The 19,638-nt window shown below is 52.7% G+C and overlaps 1 protein-coding gene across 1 annotated transcript; it reads left to right on the forward strand.

The window, feature by feature from the left end:
- Positions 1–6,792: 6,792 nt before the first annotated feature.
- Positions 6,793–13,999, forward strand: KCNV1 (potassium voltage-gated channel modifier subfamily V member 1). The gene is made up of 3 exons (XM_073329350.2): positions 6,793–7,281; positions 9,479–10,005; positions 13,305–13,999. Exons 1-3 carry the CDS (start codon positions 6,800–6,802, stop codon positions 13,814–13,816), a joined length of 1,521 nt encoding a protein of 506 aa, XP_073185451.2. The 5' UTR covers positions 6,793–6,799; the 3' UTR covers positions 13,817–13,999.
- Positions 14,000–19,638: the final 5,639 nt, after the last annotated feature.

Here is a 19,638-nt window from a genome sequence, read left to right on the forward strand (position 1 = left end):
GAGGTTAGCGGGGAGGGGGCTCTAGGGCAGCGCCCGTGGGGGTTAGGGGGCAGGGGGCTCTAGGGCAGCGCCCGTGGGGGTTAGGGGGGAGGGGGCTCGAGGGCAGCGCCCGTGGGGTTTAGCGGGGAGGGGGCTCTAGGGCAGTGCCCGTGGGGGTTCGCGGGGAGGGGGCTCTAGGGCAGTGCCCGTGGGGGTTAGGGGGGAGGGGGCTCTAGGGCAGCGCCCATGGAGGTTAGGGGGGAGGGGGCTCTAGGGCAGCGCCCATGGGGTTTAGCGGGGAGGGGGCTCTAGGGCAGTGCCCGTGCGGGTTAGGGGGCAGGGGGCTCTAGGGCAGTGCCCGTGGGGGTTCGCGGAGAGGGGGCTCTAGGGCAGTGCCCGTGGGGGTTAGCGGGGAGGAGGCTCTAGGGCAGTGCCCGTGGGGGTTCGCGGGGAGGGGGCTCTAGGGCAGCGCCAGGGGGTTAGGGGACAGGGGGCTCTAGGGCAGTGCCCGTGGGGGTTAGCGGGGAGGGGGCTCTAGGGCAGTGCCCGTGGGAGTTAGGGGGGAGGGAGCTCTAGGGTAGTGCCTGTGGGGGTTAGGGGGGAGGGGGCTCTAGGGCAGTGCCCGTGGGGGTTAGTGGGGAGGGGGCTGTAGGGCAGTGCCCGTGGGGGTTCGCGGGGAGGGGGCTCTAGGGCAGTGCTTGTGGGGGTTAGCGGGGAGGGGGCTCTAGGGCAGTGCCCGTGGGGGTTAGGGGGCAGGGGGCTCTAGGGCAGCGCCAGGGGGTTAGGGGGCAGGGGGCTGTAGGGCAGTGCCCGTGGGGTTAGGGGGCAGGGGGCTCTAGGGCAGTGCCCGTGGGGGTTAGGGGGGAGGGGGCTCTAGGGCAGTGCCCGTGGGGGTTAGGGGGCAGGGGGCTCTAGGGCAGCGCCCGTGCGGGTTAGCGGGGAGGGGGCTCTAGGGCAGCGCCCGTGGGGGTTAGGGGGCAGGGGGCTCTAGGGCAGCGCCCGTGGGAGTTAGGGGGGAGGGGGCTCTAGGGCAGCGCCCATGGGGTTTAGCGGGGAGGGGGCTCTAGGGCAGTGCCCGTGGGGGTTAGGGGGGAGGGGGCTCTAGGGCAGCGCCCGTGGGGTTTAGCGGGGAGGGGGCTCTAGGGCAGTGCCCGTCGGGGTTAGGGGGGAGGGGGCTCTAGGGCAGTGCCCGTGGGGGTTCGCGGGGAGGGGGCTCTAGGGCAAGGTGCCCGTGGGGGTTAGGGGGGAGGGGGCTCTAGGGCAGTGCCCGTGGGGGTTAGCGGGGAGGGGGCTGTAGGGCAGTGCCCGTGGGGGTTAGCGGGGAGGGGGCTCTAGGGCAGTGCCCGTGGGGTTCGCGGGGAGGGGGCTCTAGGGCAGCGCCAGGGGGTTAGGGGACAGGTGGCTCTAGGGCAGTGCCCGTGGGGGTTCGCGGGGAGGGGGCTCTAGGGCAGTGCCCGTGGGGGTTAGGGGGGAGGGAGCTCTAGGGTAGTGCCTGTGGGGGTTCGCGGGGAGGGGGCTCTAGGGCAGTGCCCGTGGGGGTTAGCGGGGAGGGGGCTGTAGGGCAGTGCCCGTGGGGGTTCGCGGGGAGGGGGCTCTAGGGCAGTGCTCGTGGGGGTTCGCGGGGAGGGGGCTCTAGGGCAGTACCCGTGGGGGTTAGGCGGGAGGGGGCTCTAGGGCAGCGCCAGGGGGTTAGGGGGCAGGGGGCTCTAGGGCAGTGCCCGTGGGGTTAGGGGGCAGGGGGCTCTAGGGCAGTGCCCATGGAGGTTAGGGGGGAGGGGGCTCTAGGGCAGTGCCCGTGGGGGTTAGGGGGCAGGGCGCTCTAGGGCAGCGCCCGTGAGGGTTAGGGGAGAGGGGGCTCTAGCGCAGCGCCCGTGGGGGTTAGCGGGGAGGGGGCTCTAGGGCAGCGCCCGTGGGGGTTAGGGGGGAGGGGGCTCTAGGCAGTGCTCGTGGGGGTTCGCGGGGAGGGGGCTCTAGGGCAGTGCCCGTGGGGGTTAGGCGGGAGGGGGCTCTAGGGCAGTGCCCGTGGGGGTTAGGGGGCAGGGGGCTCTAGGGCAGTGCCAGGGGGTTAGGGGGCAGGGGGCTCTAGGGCAGCGCCCGTGGGGGTTAGGGGGGAGGGGGCTCTAGGGCAGCGCCCGTGAGGGTTAGGGGAGAGGGGGCTCTAGCGCAGCGCCCGTGGGGGTTAGCGGGGAGGGGGCTCTAGGGCAGCGCCCGTGGGGGTTAGGGGGGAGGGGGCTCTAGGGCAGTGCTCGTGGGGGTTCGCGGGGAGGGGGCTCTAGGGCAGTGCCCATGGGGGTTAGGCGGGAGGGGGCTCTAGGGCAGTGCCCGTGGGGGTTAGGGGGCAGGGGGCTCTAGGGCAGTGCCCGTGGGGGTTAGGGGGGAGGGGGCTCTAGGGCAGCGCCCGTGCGGGTTAGCGGGGAGGGGGCTCTAGGGCAGCGCCCGTGGGGGTTAGGGGGCAGGGGGCTCTAGGGCAGCGCCCGTGGGAGTTAGGGGGGAGGGGGCTCTAGGGCAGCGCCCATGGGGTTTAGCGGGGAGGGGGCTCTAGGGCAGTGCCCGTGGGGGTTAGGGGGGAGGGGGCTCTAGGGCAGCGCCCGTGGGGTTTAGCGGGAAGGGGGCTCTAGGGCAGTGCCCGTGGGGGTTAGGGGGGAGGGGGCTCTAGGGCAGTGCCCGTGGGGGTTCGCGGGGAGGGGGCTCTAGGGCAGTGCCCGTGGGGGTTAGGGGGGAGGGGGCTCTAGGGCAGTGCCCGTGGGGGTTAGGGGGCAGGGGGCTCTAGGGCAGTGCCCGTGGGGGTTAGGGGGGAGGGGGCTCTAGGGCAGCGCCCGTGCGGGTTAGCGGGGAGGGGGCTCTAGGGCAGCGCCCGTGGGGGTTAGGGGGCAGGGGGCTCTAGGGCAGCGCCCGTGGGAGTTAGGGGGGAGGGGGCTCTAGGGCAGCGCCCATGGGGTTTAGCGGGGAGGGGGCTCTAGGGCAGTGCCCGTGGGGGTTAGGGGGGAGGGGGCTCTAGGGCAGCGCCCGTGGGGTTTAGCGGGAAGGGGGCTCTAGGGCAGTGCCCGTGGGGGTTAGGGGGGAGGGGGCTCTAGGGCAGTGCCCGTGGGGGTTCGCGGGGAGGGGGCTCTAGGGCAGTGCCCGTGGGGGTTAGGGGGGAGGGGGCTCTAGGGCAGTGCCCATGGGGGTTAGCGGGGAGGGGGCTGTAGGGCAGTGCCCGTGGGGGTTAGCGGGGAGGGGGCTCTAGGGCAGTGCCCGTGGGGTTCGCGGGGAGGGGGCTCTAGGGCAGCGCCAGGGGGTTAGGGGACAGGGGGCTCTAGGGCAGTGCCCGTGGGGGTTCGCGGGGAGGGGGCTCTAGGGCAGTGCCCGTGGGGGTTAGGGGGGAGGGAGCTCTAGGGTAGTGCCTGTGGGGGTTAGGGGGGAGGGGGCTCTAGGGCAGTGCCCGTGGGGGTTAGCGGGGAGGGGGCTGTAGGGCAGTGCCCGTGGGGGTTCGCGGGGAGGGGGCTCTTGGGCAGTGCTCGTGGGGGTTAGGGGGCAGGGGGCTCTAGGGCAGCGCCCGTGGGGGTTAGGGGGCAGGGGGCTCTAGGGCAGCGCCCGTGAGGGTTAGGGGAGAGGGGGCTCTAGCGCAGCGCCCGTGGGGGTTAGCGGGGAGGGGGCTCTAGGGTAGCGCCCGTGGGGGTTAGGGGGGAGGGGGCTCTAGGGCAGTGCTCGTGGGGGTTCGCGGGGAGGGGGCTCTAGGGCAGTGCCCATGGGGGTTAGGCGGGAGGGGGCTCTAGGGCAGTGCCCGTGGGGGTTAGGGGGCAGGGGGCTCTAGGGCAGTGCCCGTGGGGGTTAGGGGGGAGGGGGCTCTAGGGCAGCGCCCATGGGGTTTAGCGGGGAGGGGGCTCTAGGGCAGTGCCCGTGGGGGTTAGGGGGGAGGGGGCTCTAGGGCAGCGCCCGTGGGGTTTAGTGGGAAGGGGGCTCTAGGGCAGTGCCCGTGGGGGTTAGGGGGGAGGGGGCTCTAGGGCAGTGCCCGTGGGGGTTCGCGGGGAGGGGGCTCTAGGGCAGTGCCCGTGGGGGTTAGGGGGGAGGGGGCTCTAGGGCAGTGCCCATGGGGGTTAGCGGGGAGGGGGCTGTAGGGCAGTGCCCGTGGGGGTTAGCGGGGAGGGGGCTCTAGGGCAGTGCCCGTGGGGTTCGCGGGGAGGGGGCTCTAGGGCAGCGCCAGGGGGTTAGGGGACAGGGGGCTCTAGGGCAGTGCCCGTGGGGGTTCGCGGGGAGGGGGCTCTAGGGCAGTGCCCGTGGGGGTTAGGGGGGAGGGAGCTCTAGGGTAGTGCCTGTGGGGGTTAGGGGGGAGGGGGCTCTAGGGCAGTGCCCGTGGGGGTTAGCGGGGAGGGGGCTGTAGGGCAGTGCCCGTGGGGGTTCGCGGGGAGGGGGCTCTTGGGCAGTGCTCGTGGGGGTTAGGGGGCAGGGGGCTCTAGGGCAGCGCCCGTGGGGGTTAGGGGGCAGGGGGCTCTAGGGCAGCGCCCGTGAGGGTTAGGGGAGAGTGGGCTCTAGCGCAGCGCTCGTGGGGGTTAGGGGGCAGGGGGCTCTAGGGCAGCGCCCGTGGGGGTTAGGGGGGAGGGGGCTCTAGGGCAGTGCTCGTGGGGGTTCGCGGGGAGGGGGCTCTAGGGCAGTGCCCGTGGGGGTTCGCGGGGAGGGGGCTCTAGGGCAGTGCCCGTGGGGGTTAGGGGGCAGGGGGCTCTAGGGCAGTGCCCGTGGGGGTTAGGGGGCAGGGGGCTCTAGGGCAGCGCCAGGGGGTTAGGGGGCAGGGGGCTCTAGGGCAGTGCCCGTGACGGTTAGGGGGCAGGGGGCTCTACGGCAGTGCCCGTGGGGGTTAGCAGGGAGGGGGCTCTAGGGCAGTGCCCGTGGGGGTTAGGGGGCAGGGGGCTCTAGGGCAGCGCCAGTGGGGGTTCGCGGGGAGGGGGCTCTAGGGCAGCGCCAGGGGTTAGGGGGCAGGGGGTTCTAGGGCAGTGCCCGTGGGGGTTAGGGGGCAGGGCGCTCTAGGGCAGCGCCCGTTGGGGTTAGGGGGGAGGGGGCTCTAGGGCAGCGCCCGTGGGGGTTAGGGGGGAGGGGGCTCTAGGGCAGTGCCCGTGGGGGTTAGGGGGCAGGGGGCTCTAGGGCAGTGCCCGTGGGGGTTAGGGGGCAGGGGGTTCTAGGGCAGTGCCCGTGGGGGTTCGCGGGGAGGTGACACGCAGCTCCCCCACTCTGCCCCGTGCAGGCGGCGCCCGGCCGGTTCACACGGAGCCCGCGGGTCCCCAGCCGCGGGGCCGGCGGCGGCGGTGGAATTCCGCCCCCCCCCAGTTCCCCACAGCACATGACCCGGAACGCGGGTCTGGCGCTCCCGGGAGCTGAGCTCGCGGGGCTGTGGCGAGGCGCGGGCGGGCAGCGAGCAGCCCTGCCGGAGCCGCCGCGCCCCGCTCCCGGCCGGGGGAGCCACTCGTGGGGAGGAGCCGCCAGCAGCAGCAGCATCAGCAGCCCAGATGCGGAGCGAGGCGGCCGGGCAGGTAAGGCACAGCTGGCTCGGGCTCTCTATGCCCAGCATCGCGCCGCCGAGCTCGCCGGGCGCTCGGGAAGGAGCCGCTGAGCAGAAGAGTTTCTCGCTCTGCCTCCCTTGAACAACCCTCCGGCTCTTGCCCGCCAGCCCCGGGACAGCGGCGCATCAGCGAATGCTCTCGTGCATGTCTATGGATTTGACAAGGTCTCAGTCAGATGCAAGCCCGCTTTTAAAACTTTGCAGCGGGCTCGTGTTCAACAGGCGTTCGTGCGCGGTCCTGGGCTTTTCAAAACCCTTGTATCGCAAGTAACAAATTATGATAAGGATGAAATTGTGATACTTCGGGGGAATTTTAACCGACCCCGTTAGACTTTTAGCCATTCCAGCTGCTTAACTTTTTAAGTAGGTCTATTATTGCTACCGAGTGCAAACAGAGGGGCAGCTTTGATGGCCAGCTGGTGCATGCAGATATTTTAGAGAATGGTTATTTCGTATGTAGCCTTGGTTAATGGTCATTCTTAAGTACAAAACATGCACAACTTTCTCCTCCTCTCTAAAGTCTCTGTGGAGTTGTTTCCATATAGTTGGCATCCAGCTCTTTACCTCAGAAAAGCAGAAGGCTAACATCTCCAGTTCTGTATGGGAGAGGTGCTATGGTGCTGGATAAAGTGTATGAGTTACTGGGTTGCGGTATGCTTAATTTGCCCTTTTTTTTTTCTTTCTTTCTTTTATGACTCATCAAATGTTGTCTGAGAGACAGGTGATGATGATGATGCTAAAATGCTAAAGACAATACTCCCCTGGATAGTTGCAAAGAAGGCACATATAGTTACAATCCCAAATTTCAAAGCAACTGGATCTTACCTTGATGTCTCATTATGGTAATAAATAAATCTTAGCATGAAACATGACCCTTTAGGCAATGTAATTTTAAAATTTTAGGACATATCTACAGCCCTTTCAAGTCAATGGGAGTTTTTCCATTGACTTTAATGGGATTTGGATCAAGCCCTTAATGATCAATCAAATTCCAATTGGTGTGAAACCAATGCAAGGTAAACATATTTCAGGGATCATTATTATTTGTTATTAACCAGATGTATATCCTGCTTGGCTACTTCAGTCTCTTTTTTGAGCTCTATCTGAGATGGACGCTTTGCTCTGAGCAAGTGGGGGCAGGAATGTCCCCTTGAATCTGTAAGGAAATTATATGAAAGAAATACACTTAAAAACTAGGTTGGCCCATTTCCCTCAACTGGGCTGTCTTCTATTCACCTTTGCTGTGTCTTTTAACATAGGAGACCGTGGGCTGCTACTGGCAGCTGCAGGATGAAGTCGCCTCCCTGCTGCATGTCCCTTTCTTCCCAGACAACCGGACAGGAGCCAGGGGACAGCACATCGCTGGGTTCCCTAGAGTCCAGCGTCTTCTGCAGTGAGGAGGAGCAGGGGCCCTTGCTGCAGAAAGTTGACCCCACCTTAGACTGTTTCACCATCAATGTGGGAGGCAGCCGCTTCGTACTGTCCCAGCAAACTCTGTCTTGCTACCCAGACACCCGGCTCGGCAAGCTGGCCATGGTGGTGTCCGCTGCCCGGGATGTAGCCTCTAGCCTCCTGGAGCTCTGCGACGATGCCAACCTGGTGGAGAACGAGTATTTTTTCGACCGGAGCTCACAGGCATTTCGCTACATCCTGAATTATTACCAGACAGGAAGGTTGCATGTGATGGAGCAGCTGTGCGCCCTCTCCTTCCTGCAGGAGATCCAGTACTGGGGTCTGGACGAGCTCAGCATTGACTCCTGCTGCAGAGACAGGTGAGCACTGGGAAAAGGAGGAAAATAATAATGTGGGCTGGATGCTCTCACTATCAACTCCTGCTGCAGAGACAGGCAGGCCCTGGGTTGTGAAGGGAAGAGATCCAGCAGTGTGGGTTGGAGGAATTCAGCATCAGCTGTTCTTACAGGGGTAGATGGGTGCTGGGGAAGGAGCTGAGCTGCACAAACTCAGCACCAACTCCCACTACATGGACAAGTGGATATTGGACGGGGGAGGGAAAAGGTTAGAAGAGGTCAGTGATGACTCTTACTAGAGGGCAGGTTGGCACTGGGGGCAGGATGATGAGATTCAGTATTGGAACAGTGGCTGGGCAAATGCTGCATCGACTTCCTCTAAAGGGACAGGGTAGCACTGGGAGTTCTGGGTGGGAGGAGGAAGAGGCAGAAGGAAATCACTGGGGGGGACAGGCTGAGGCAGAAGTGACAGCAGATGAAAATGTTAAATAGGGACAAGGAGAAGGCAGAGAAGATGGACATCTGTGACGTTTGTGCTAGGATATTTTTATTCTTTTAATTCTATTGGTTGTGGTTAATTTTGGTTCCTGGTTTATTTGTTAATATTGAAGTGTGGGGTGTTCTAAAAATGATATATAAAAAATCCAAAATGCTTACCTTAAAATCATTGTAATCAGATGAATGCGATACAAAAACCAGTGCACACCTGCACTGCCAGTCCAACAGTATCTATTCCAGAATGGCTTCAAGGTGCTATTCAATTTCACTGATTTTTTTAATAGATTTTCAGGCCAGAAAGGATCATTATGGTCTGACCTGCATAACACAGGCCATAGAATCACATCTAGTAATTCCTGAATCATGCTCTTATCCTGTGTCTGAGCTAGAGCATATTTTTAGAAAGCCTTCCAACCTTGATTTAAAGACTGATGAAAATCCACCACATCCCTTGGTATGAGGCTTCACTATCAACAGCAATCAATAAATGTACTGACTACCAGCATGTATATATGAAAAGAAGGATTGTCTCATGTTTCTTGGTAATCTCCTTGTTTGAAGAAAATGTTCCATAAATATGGCCTTGATTCAGCAAAGCATTTAGCACATGCTTAAAATCCATAGTAACTACTCAGTAAAGATGGTTAATTGCTTTGCTGAATCAGGACCTAAGTGTTTAAATAAGGTGCAAATAACAGGTATAATAAAATACGTTCTTGAGCTAATGGTAGGTTTGGGACAAACCTTTGTATAAAGGATTATATACCGCCCTTCTAAGCATTGTAACTGTAAGCAATGTAATAAAAAATAAGTAAAATATTATTAGTAAAAATGACAAGATGGTTTAGAAACATAGGGCCTGATTCTGCCAGCCTTACATGAGCATCCCCTACTCTCACAGTTAGTCTCACTGACGTTAAGAGTAGAATCATAGAATCATAGTACTGGAAGGGACCTCGAGAGGTGATTTAGTCCAGTCCCCTGCACGCATGGCAGGACTAAGTATTATCTAGACCATCCCTGACAGGTGTTTGTCTAACCTGCTCTTAAAAACCTCCAATGACGGAGATTCCACACCTCCCTAGGCAACTTATTCCAGTGCTTAACCACTCTAACAATTAGGAAGTGTTTTCCTAATGGGCAACCTAAATCACCCTTGCTGCAATTTAAGCCCATTGCTTCTTGCCTTTTCTCAGACGTTAAGGAGAACAATTTTTCTCCCTCCTCCTTGTAACAACCTTTTATGTACTTGAAAACTGTTATCATGTCCAATCTCTCTCTCTCTCTCTCTCTCTCTCTCTCTCTTTCCCCCTGTGTGTATATATATATATATATATATAGGGGAGAGGGAGGGAGGGGAAGAGAACACTCACATATCTAAAGCTATGTGGTACCAAGCACATATTTATATCTTTGTTCTGGCATAATTTCCCAAACTGTAGGCCTGATCTTGGCGCATTCAAAGCTCTCACTGATATGAATGAGCACCACAGGAACATAATGGCTGTGTGGATGTGCTCTATGGCCCTAACTCAACAAAGCACTTTATCACGTGCTTGAAGTTAAGGATGAGCTTATGTCCTTTGCTGTATCAGGACGTTATCAAATTCCCTTTAAGAAGATTTACTCTGGTTGCAGGGTTTTTTCATGTGAAAGGCAGTTTCCATAATAGTGCAAAAATTGTTATTCAAGGTTTATATTTTGGGTTGGATTCCCTGCGCAGGTACTTCAGGAGGAAGGAACTGAGTGAAGCCTTGGATATCAAGAAAGATGCAGAAGAGCTGGATGCCCAGGATGAGGAAGAGGATTTCTCTGGGAGTCTCTGTCCCAATGTCAGGCAGAGGCTCTGGGAGATGCTGGAGAAGCCTCGCTCTTCTGTAGCTGCCAGGACTTTTGGCACCCTCTCTATGGCCTTTGTTGTCGTGTCCATTGCCAACATGGCCTTGATTTCTGTGGAGCTGAGCTGGTTGGCGCCCCCACTACTGGACGCCCTGGAGTATGTGTGCATTGTCTGGTTCACAGCGGAGTTTGCCCTGCGGCTCCTGTGCACACGGGATCGGTGGAGCTTCCTGAGGAGCGTGGCGAACATCATCGACCTGCTGGCCATTTTACCCTTCTACATCACCCTGCTGGTGGAGAGCATGTGCGGTGGGGAGAGCTCTCAAGAGCTGGAGAATGTGGGGCGCATCGTCCAGGTGCTGAGGCTGCTCAGAGCTCTGCGTATGCTGAAGCTGGGCAGACATTCCACAGGTACCTTTAGCTCATGGATTTAACACAGTGTTGGTTTTAGCATTTTACAGGCCATAAGAGGTCAAAAGAAATTAACCAAGCAAGTTAAATGTACAGACACATAGTAACCCTTACAGATTATCCAGGGTGCTGTTGCCACAGTAATAAAACTGAATCTGCATAGAAGGGATAGAAGGAAATGACCTGTTGGTCAAAAACACTAGGTACACACTCAAGGTGGCTAGTCCCCCACTTCTGCCACTGCAATTTTAGTGCACTAGCTAGCAGAGATAGCATGGGAATGGAACGACACCTGCAGGTCGAAGTGTAGCAGACCCTATGACAGCTCCTAGTGGCAATTCCCCAGGTTTGTAATGACGATTGTTGACATTAGAGAACTTCACTTTGAATTTTGGGGTCACACCTTTCTGTCTTTCATATGTTTATTTAAAAACCATTCAGGAAATTGTTATCCTATTGGTTTAGCATCACCTGTCTCTCTCCCATATAGAATTTAGTGATTTCTTGTCATAGAAAGGAACAAGTTGAATTAATCTTATCAAAACCTCATAACTCTCCTAGTCTGAGATTGAAGTATCACTTCACCATTAAAACTGAAAATAGTAGTCCATTTCTTTATCATACAGAATTAGATGCCACTTAACTACACATGTAAGCAGCTCAAAACAGCTTAAATGCCGTGGTGTTAATTGTATAGTTTTTGATATTTAAGTTTTACCAGTCACCCAGGCTCAGAGCAGTAAATCAAAAACTGCAGCTCACTATAATTTGAATGTTGTCGGAAACAGTTCTCGTCTTCTGGCAGAGCAGACTGTTAAGATAAACCTAGTAAATCAGAATGGAAATATACACTATACAGATCTGGAGCCTGCTTCCTGTTAGTTAAAGATGACAAAATGGTGAGGGTTTTTCATTTTGATTCTAACGTATACATAAACATAGTCATTAATATGGAAAGTTCTGCACACAGAGGGGATCATCCATAATCACATCTCTCCCTCCCACCTAGAAGTCAAGTCACCTACCTGTATGGCATCATCCTTGGGATACTGAATTTGGGATCCACTCCAGGGGAGTGGATGAGGGCGGGGCAGGTTGGGGGAAGGGCCGGGGTAGCCCTGCTGTGCGTAGTGGGGTGTGACTGAGGAATGCTCACTATACTCTGCACATTTTGTGAAGAAATGGCAGATCCAAACGATTCCTGTGGGTGGGGATGATAAAGACATATAGGACACAAAACTATGCCTCTGCAAAGGCCGAGGGAAGGGGGGGAAGGGAAGGGATGTGGTCATAAAGGGGACATAAAGCAGGCTGTGTGGGCTGAGCAGTTAGATTTGATATATCTGTTCGACCTAGCACTTCCCCGGCACAGCCCTAGTGGCACATAGGGCCAGGGCCACTGCTCTGCCTCACTGAGACTCACCGTTACTGGCACCCCTTGTGCTACTGGCAGTGCTACCAAGACTCACTCCCTGCACTCCCCAGCACCTACAGAGAAGTTACTGCAGCCCTCCACACAAGAGGAAAGCGAGACTCCCTATGGCCTTTCTGCTAAACCTCAGTGTGCTTGTGCTGGAGCAACCATGGTTTGCCTTGGCCATAGAAATCATTTGAAAAGAATTGCTTTCATATGGTAAGAAATTAAAAAACCTGCACAGCCACTGACACCCACTGATCACTGAGAACATGCTTATTGTGTGCCCTATAACTTGTGTTTGGCTAAAGCATATCTTCCAGAAACGCATCCGTCCTTGGACTGAAGACATCAAGAGATGAAGAATCTACCACTTCCCTTCATAGTTTTGTCCAATAACTAATCACCCTCACTGTAAAAATGTGTGCCTTCTTTCCAGTTTGAAGTTGTCTGGCTTTGACTTGCAGCCACTGGTTCTTCTTATGCCTTTCTCTGCCAATTAAAAAGCCATTTAGTACCTAGTGTTTGCTCCCTACAAAGATACTTATACATTGCAATCAAGTCACCACTTGCTAAATGAAACAGGTTGAGCTCTTTACGTCTGTAAGGCATTTTTTCCAGCCCTCAGATAATTTTAGTGGCTTATTTCTCCATCCTCTCCAATTTTTCAACATCTTTTTTTTAGAATATGGACACCAGAACTATGTACAGTATTCCAGTATCAGTCTCACCTCTAGGTAGAGTGGAGGAAAAGAAAAATTCTCCAAAAACCAAAGAGCCCAATTGCACTCTCTGAGGTGCATGTACCAACCCAACGGCTTTGTGTGTGCACTGGCAAACAAAGATTGGCCCAAAAGCAACAAGAAATCTTAAACACATTTATGTCTCAACGTCCCAGAGACTCCAATGGCTGTCTGAGACATGCAAAAATGCATGAGTTCAACCTTAGTTTCCAACATTATTTGGTTTAGTTGGAGCTCAGTGGGGGTAATTTATAAGCATTGCATTTCTCCCCTTCAAAAATAAAAACAATATTCATTATTTAAAAAATTAGTGGGAGAAACACTTTGTCAGAATTCATAACATCCTCAGTGATCAAGAAGATATAATACAGAGATCCAAGTTATCATAACTGGCTTTAGAGGATGCCTTGTTTTGTGGATATATTTTGTTTTTAATTTGTGTGCATGTGGCATTTCTTCCTTTGCACTGTTATTGTATTTGCTTTTTCACCCCTGCACTGGCCAGCCAAGGGGCACTGCATACCCTGGGGGGGGGGCAAAGAGCTACCACACGTGCACACTTGTCTTTGTCCTGTGCAAGTCTCTGCACACTCATGCTCCCTTCCCCTACCTACCCAGCTTTTGAATAGGGGTGCAAGTGAGGCTAAGGGGTTTGTAAAGTTGGACAAAGGTGATCTCCTTATGCCTAGATCCCAGTCCCCCAAGTTGAATGGATCATTTCCCTTATAACAAGTTACTCCTACAACATTGTAACTGAAGGGATGTACCTGGCAGAGCTGGCAGTAACCAGCATAAGAGAGGAAGGCATGAGATGTGTATCTCCCACTCCTGTCTTTGCCCATCTTCCCCCTCACTCTAATATGATTCAAGATCAGCCCCTTATTCATCTATATACTGGATGTCAATATCTTTTTTTTATTTATTTCAAAATAGGGACCATAAATCAGAGACCTCTGTGTTTTATTTCTTGAATAATCATGTTTTCCCATTGGTTCTCCAAACAGCATTGCCTTCTCATAAAGGCATTCCTGAGGCAGAAACATAAAACACAAAGTGTCTAGCTTTCAGAACAAGTGCTTCTTAACAGAGGTGTGAAGACAGTTACGTGGATTAAGATACTGACAGCATTTCTTGTGTTCCAGGCTTGCGATCTCTTGGGATGACTATTGCACAATGCTACGAGGAGGTTGGCCTGCTGCTGCTTTTTCTCTCTGTGGGAATATCTATATTTTCCACGGTGGAGTATTTTGTTGAACAAGGTGTCCCTGGCACAACTTTCACAAGTGTGCCCTGTGCATGGTGGTGGGCAACAACTTCCATGACAACCGTTGGTTATGGCGACATTAGACCAGACACTACCACTGGCAAGGTAGTGGCCTTTATGTGTATATTATCGGGAATATTGGTCTTGGCTTTGCCTATAGCTATAATAAATGACCGTTTTTCTGCTTGTTATTTTACGCTGAAGATAAAGGAGGCTGCTCTTCGACAGCGTGAAGCTTTAAAGAAGCTCACAAAGAACACATCCACTGACTCAAATATCAATGTTAATTTGCGAGACATATATGCTCGTAGTATCATGGATATGTTACGGTTAAGAAGCAGAGAGAGAGCAAGCACCAGGAGCAGTGGTGGAGATGATTTTTGGTTTTGACTTCATAAAGTCTTGTATAACATACAGACAACTTCAAGGTGCAGTAGTGAATGGTAGGACAGCTGTCATTTTACATTATTCACTCTTAGCATATTTGCTCTTCAATTTGCAATTTTATTGTCTTGGTGCATTTAAGATAACTAGTGTAGGCCAAAGGCATAATTCAAAACCTGGGAACTCCCAAGGGGCTTTGAAACTAATTTTCACAATTGGTTCTTGAACTGGAAATATATAGGGATCCATCAAAGTAAAATAATGATCCAAATATTTGTCTATGAATCTTATGTTTTTGCTAACATAGAGTAATAAAGTTTTACACCCTCTCCACCCCGCCCCACAAAAAAGGGTGGAGGTTTTTCTGGTGGTAAGAATGAGGGAATTAAAAATACTTGAAAAGAAAGAAGCTTACGGAGGAAAGCACTGGCAACATTTATGATAGCTTTTATATTATGTATTATTGTTTGTAGACATAAACAAGAGTCAGGGGCTGATCCTTGTCCCCATTCTGGCCTCCATCTGCTGCATCATCAGTGGCATAAAGAGTCCACAATAAGCTGGGGGGAGAATTTTCCCCAGTTGAGGAGCAGCATAGAGCTAGCATAAGCAGGCCCCCTCACATGCCCCAGTGTAGGGCACATGCTTATGCCAGGACTGGTGATAAAAAGAGGTATGATCATGGTGCTCTATATTATACAGATTCTGGGTTGCTGTATAGCCCATAGGCAGCCATGGAAAAGCAGCCATAAGTTGGAGCAGCCTCTGGGGCTACTCTAACTTACATCAGGGTCTGTATCAGCATCTGCAGCACAAAAGTGCCTTTTGTTTCACTCCCCCCAGGGTTGATCCTTGTGTATTGTGCCTATCAAGAGGCACTGCCTAGAAGCTACCATCATGGAGTTCAAGACAAATGTTGCCTCTATTTGTCTATATAAGCACTTTTCTCAGTTTTGAGGTGACACTGAATTAAAAAAACCTTTATTTAGAAACTGTAGCATCAAAAATTCCAGGGGAAGAATTTAGTCTATTTTAATTAACTGAGTCCTCGCTGAAAGCATCAGGTTGACATCAGAAAAAGCGTAAGTTCTCTTTTTAATCATAGAGGAAATAAGACATTTGCTTCAGCTTAGCTCATAGAAATCAGTAGGAGTTTTGGGTGGCTCAGGGCTCCAAGATCAGGTCTAAATAAGTTAATAGTTGTCACTGAGGCATGAGAGAAATCCTAAATGAAGTATATGCATGTCCTCCCTCCCTCCCCCGAAAAAAACACTATGGAATGCTCATGAGATGTTGTATGCAGATCTTTTTGGTGCGAGAGGGTGGGTTATAGGTCTAGTTAGACAACAAAAAAATCTAAACTTTCCTTAGTTCCCCCCCCACATATGCTTTTTAGCAAAATGGAGTGTTGCTTAAATTTAATTTGCATTGCCTAAGGGACAATGTACCTGTAGAAATAATTCATCAATATGATAAACTAAATCAAAAGCTTCAAACCCCCTTGATTTCTTAACTCTCATGGATAATACAAGCACAAGTGTATGTGTAACCCACACACTTTCTGAGTATGATGTTCTGTCCCATCTAGTGGCACTGAGACCACTTAGAAAGAGAGATAAAGTGAGTCTGCTCTACCATCTTAGCTAACAGCAAGTTAGCTTTTAGCTCATGCAGTCGAGGCTCATGCATTTAGCTCCAGAGGCCCCAGCTTCGATCTCGCTGATAGACGACCAGGGTCTGTCGGCATTACATATGCACCAGTTTACTGTGTGTGTTTGAAATAAAATTAAACAAACATATAAAAACAACCATATAGTAACTGCAGCTAATCTGACTTGCTGCATTATTCAAGACACCTAAATAAAACTTTCTTTTAGGACATATAAATGGATGAACAAAGTTGCTTTTGAGAAACATTAAATAACTCCTATTTTGAATTATTAATATGATTATCTAGCCATTGAACAAAAACTACATTGCAAGATTATACAGAAAACAATTACAGGACTCTTGCAAGCAACTGTAATAGAAATTCAACACAAAACTTAACTGTGGCGGTTCAATACAAGACAGGACACGGCTTTAGGCAAGCAAGCAGGCTGGTCTGCTGATGGGATTGCCCCTGTCAGCTTTTCCACCTCTTTTATTTCTCTCCCCCCTGCGCATCACATACCCCAACCGACCGCAAAAGGCATCAACAAAGGAAATAATATGACTTTGATTAATATTCCTATTTACTAGCCTCTATCTACTACAATCTTTATTCTCAGGCCTTGAGCTTCGGCCGAGGAAGCTTCCCACGGCTGATGTTCTTATTTTGACTTCTCAGATGGTCCATGTTTTCATGGTCCATGTCCTTGGACAGAACAGAGCAATGTGTGCATTGCTCCTACACAACAGTCAGGGTGTGCCCTGACTGTTTCCAGGTGCATGAACGCTACATGAACCCTTCATCCCCCCTTTTGTTATTATTATGCTCGGCCATCTCATGGTAGCCATCAATTTGCTTTTGTAAGTGATTCAACTCCCGGACAGACAAGGACATAACTCGGGGAGCCTACCAGGGCGGATCTCTGCAAAGCCTTAGCAAGGAGGGAATACATTGTATACAGCAGCAGCAAAATATAAGCCCAACAATTACAAACACAGCATAACCGAAAAGTTGTCGCAGCCATCCTGTAAGCCAATTCCAAAAGCCCTCAAACCCCAGATCTTGGCATATGTGTGCTGTAAGATTGGCCAATTCAGCCAGTCTAGTTTCTATGGAGCGACTATTATCAGTTAAATTAAAGCAACACATGTGCTGAAACGTGGAGCAGCCTAGATGGTGTTTCAGGAGCAAAAAATCAATGGCTGCTCTGTTATCCAAAATTGCATCCCTTAATTCGTGTTGCTCTGCGTTAAGTAGGGCAATTGCCTGGGATGTTGTATTAATTGCCTTTGCCGCAAAGCATGCCAGGTTATTTAAAGTTCTGGCTGTATAAATGGCAAGCGCGGGGACCCCAACAATAGAGGCCGCTAAAGCAGTATACTCAGCACGACTAAAAAGCTCAACATCTGCAATGCAATCATCTGAAAGGGGTACACTTCTTCTACTACGTTTTTGACCAGCAAAAGGCAATATAAGTGTCATTCTACTAAGACAGCAAAGGGTGCCATCACTTAAATTTGCAGGAATATAATTAAAGGTGCGTGAGCCGCAAGTAAAAAACCATCCTGATGGTAGGATGATATGGCCATAATTGTATGAAACATTTACGGCGTGGGAACAATTTAAAAAGGGTTGAGAAACTTGCCGACAGCCCAAGGGCACCCTTGTACTAGTGCAGTTAACCACACGTGCACAGGTGACATTGTTGGCCCCAGCCGGGTACGGTGTGTGGAGGGATATGGCCGTGTGAGACAAAGTATAATTGGCCGGGCCCCAATTAGCCATACCAGAGTATTGTGAAGAGAGATTCGCGTAAGCAGCGAGCATCGTCTCATTCCCTATTTCTTCAGGGTGATGACATACTGGGATAAGGCATTTACCCAACAATTCTCCAGCTGCTACAGAATTAGATAAACAAAAGTGGGTAACATTTGCTATTGAAGCCAATCTTTCCCATAGGTTATATGTCATTCGGGCTCGTAACGGAGAAAGCGCTCCCGAGCCAACCCCTACAGGAAATAGCAGGCACAAAAGGCATACAATCAATACAGAATTAGCAGTAATTTGGGCAAGAATTGCCGCAAACAAAGTCTCAGGAGTCTCTGGCTGTTGGTTTGCTGCCAGCCGTCGTTGAGCCGCGGCGACCAATGCTTTTACTGCTCCCCATGTCACGGGCTGGCTTGGGACACTACGCCTCTTCCGTTTCCGTCCCTTCGTTGTCGACCCAGGAGGCACCGCTCCCTCCTCCAGGGTCAGCTGAAAGTCTGGTATGGGGTTCGATAGTCCCTGGTGCCACGCCATGCTGCTTCAGTGCCGGTCGCACACACAATGGTCCCGCCGGGAGAGACACAGCAGCATATCCCCGACCCCAAGTGATTAGAGGTACTGGGCCCAGCCATTGCGGATCAGGGAGCTGACGGTAATAGACACGTGGTCTTTCCAGCACCTCGGATTTATGAAAATGCCGATCCGCGGGGGTCTGCTGATCTGCATTTAGCGTTAAGTTATTTAAAGTGAACAAAAGGATATGCAATTGTTGCTGAATGTCTCCCAAGGTTCGGAGACGCAGCTCCCCTTGTTTTAATTGTTTGTCAAGCAAGGTTTTTAGTGTGCGATTTGCACGTTCAACAATGGCTTGGCCTGTGGAGTTATAAGGGATCCCGTGTGTGAGACGGACGTCCCATTGGACACAAAAGGCGGAAAGGGCTGTGGAGCAGTAGGCTGGGGCATTATCTGTTTTTATTTGGCTCGGGTGACCCATAACAGCAAAACAGGCTAGCAGATGGTGAATAACTTTAGGAGTGGCTTCCCCACGCTGTGGGGTTGCCCAGAGGAATCCCGAATAGGTATCAATGGAAACATGTAAAAATAAATAGGGGCGGAATTGTGGCACGTGAGTGACATCCATTTGCCACAGCTGATTCGCTGCGGTACCTCTGGGGTTAATGGCATAAGAAAAGGTAGGGGCAGCAGCAGCACAGTGGGGGCAGGAACGAACAATGGAACGTGCGTGATCAGCAGGAATGTGAAACTGGCGGGCTAAAACAGAGGCAGACTGATGAAAAAAGGCATGGCTTTCAATGGGGTCAGAAAAAAGGGAATTTACCTGACCACGCAACGCGCGATCGGCGCATGCATTGCCCTCAGTGAGTGGCCCAGGCAGACGGCTATGACTGCGAATATGAGCAACAAAGTAAGGGAAATGACGAGTGGCAATAAGATGCTGCAAAGACAAAAACAGGCGAAGGAGGTCCGCATCAACCTGAGGGGTAATGAGGGGAAGGGGTAAATGATCAATTACCTGATAAACATAATGGGTATCCACAATTAAATTAAAGGGACAATCAGCAAAAAGTTGAAAGGCCAAAATAACAGTAGCCAATTCTGAATGCTGTGCAGAACGCTGAGGCAGTGTAAAACGAGAATGCCAACGAGGGGGGTCACCCAACTGATAAGTGACTACACCTCGGTGGGGAGAGCCATCAGTAAAAAGAGCGACAGCGGAAACAATGGGTTGAGAGCGGCTAAAACGATGAACAATTAGGGGCACCTTTTGGGTAATGACCAACCGAGGATCTTTTGGAGGATTGTAAGAAATCTCTCCCACATAATCACAAAGAGCAACCTGCCAGGCCAAGGAGGTGTGGCACAAGGAGTCAAATTCAGTACGGGACAAGGGGAGCACAATGGCAACTAAATCAGTGCCAGTGAGTTGCACTGCACAGTGGCGGGCTTTACGAACAAGATCAGATAGGGCATCTAAATACGGGTAAATATTTCGAGGGGGGGTGGATGAAAGGTACAGCCACTCTATAATAGAGACGGCTGTGTCTGTACGGGGTACAAACAGAGCCGCAGTTGGCGTATGAGGGGTGGCAAGAAGAACCAACCGTAAGGGACGGACCTCTGGGAGTCTGTCCACAAACTGCTGACTCAATGCTGCATTGATTTGTCGAATGCAGGCAGTATGCTTTTCAGTGATGGCAATAACTGCACCCGGTGCCCGGGCTCCACGCAGGAGCTCGAACAATGGCTGCAGCATTGAAGTGGGGAGACGAAAGTAGGGCCGAATCCAATTTAAATGACCCAAAACTTGTTGTAATTTAACAAGGGTTAGGGGTTGAGGTAGAATTAATTCCGGACGAACCGGAGCAGCATAGGTTTGTAAAACCTTATG

This window comes from Lepidochelys kempii, chromosome 2 (genome assembly GCF_965140285.1).
Source record: "Lepidochelys kempii isolate rLepKem1 chromosome 2, rLepKem1.hap1, whole genome shotgun sequence".
NCBI lineage: Eukaryota > Metazoa > Chordata > Testudines > Cheloniidae > Lepidochelys > Lepidochelys kempii.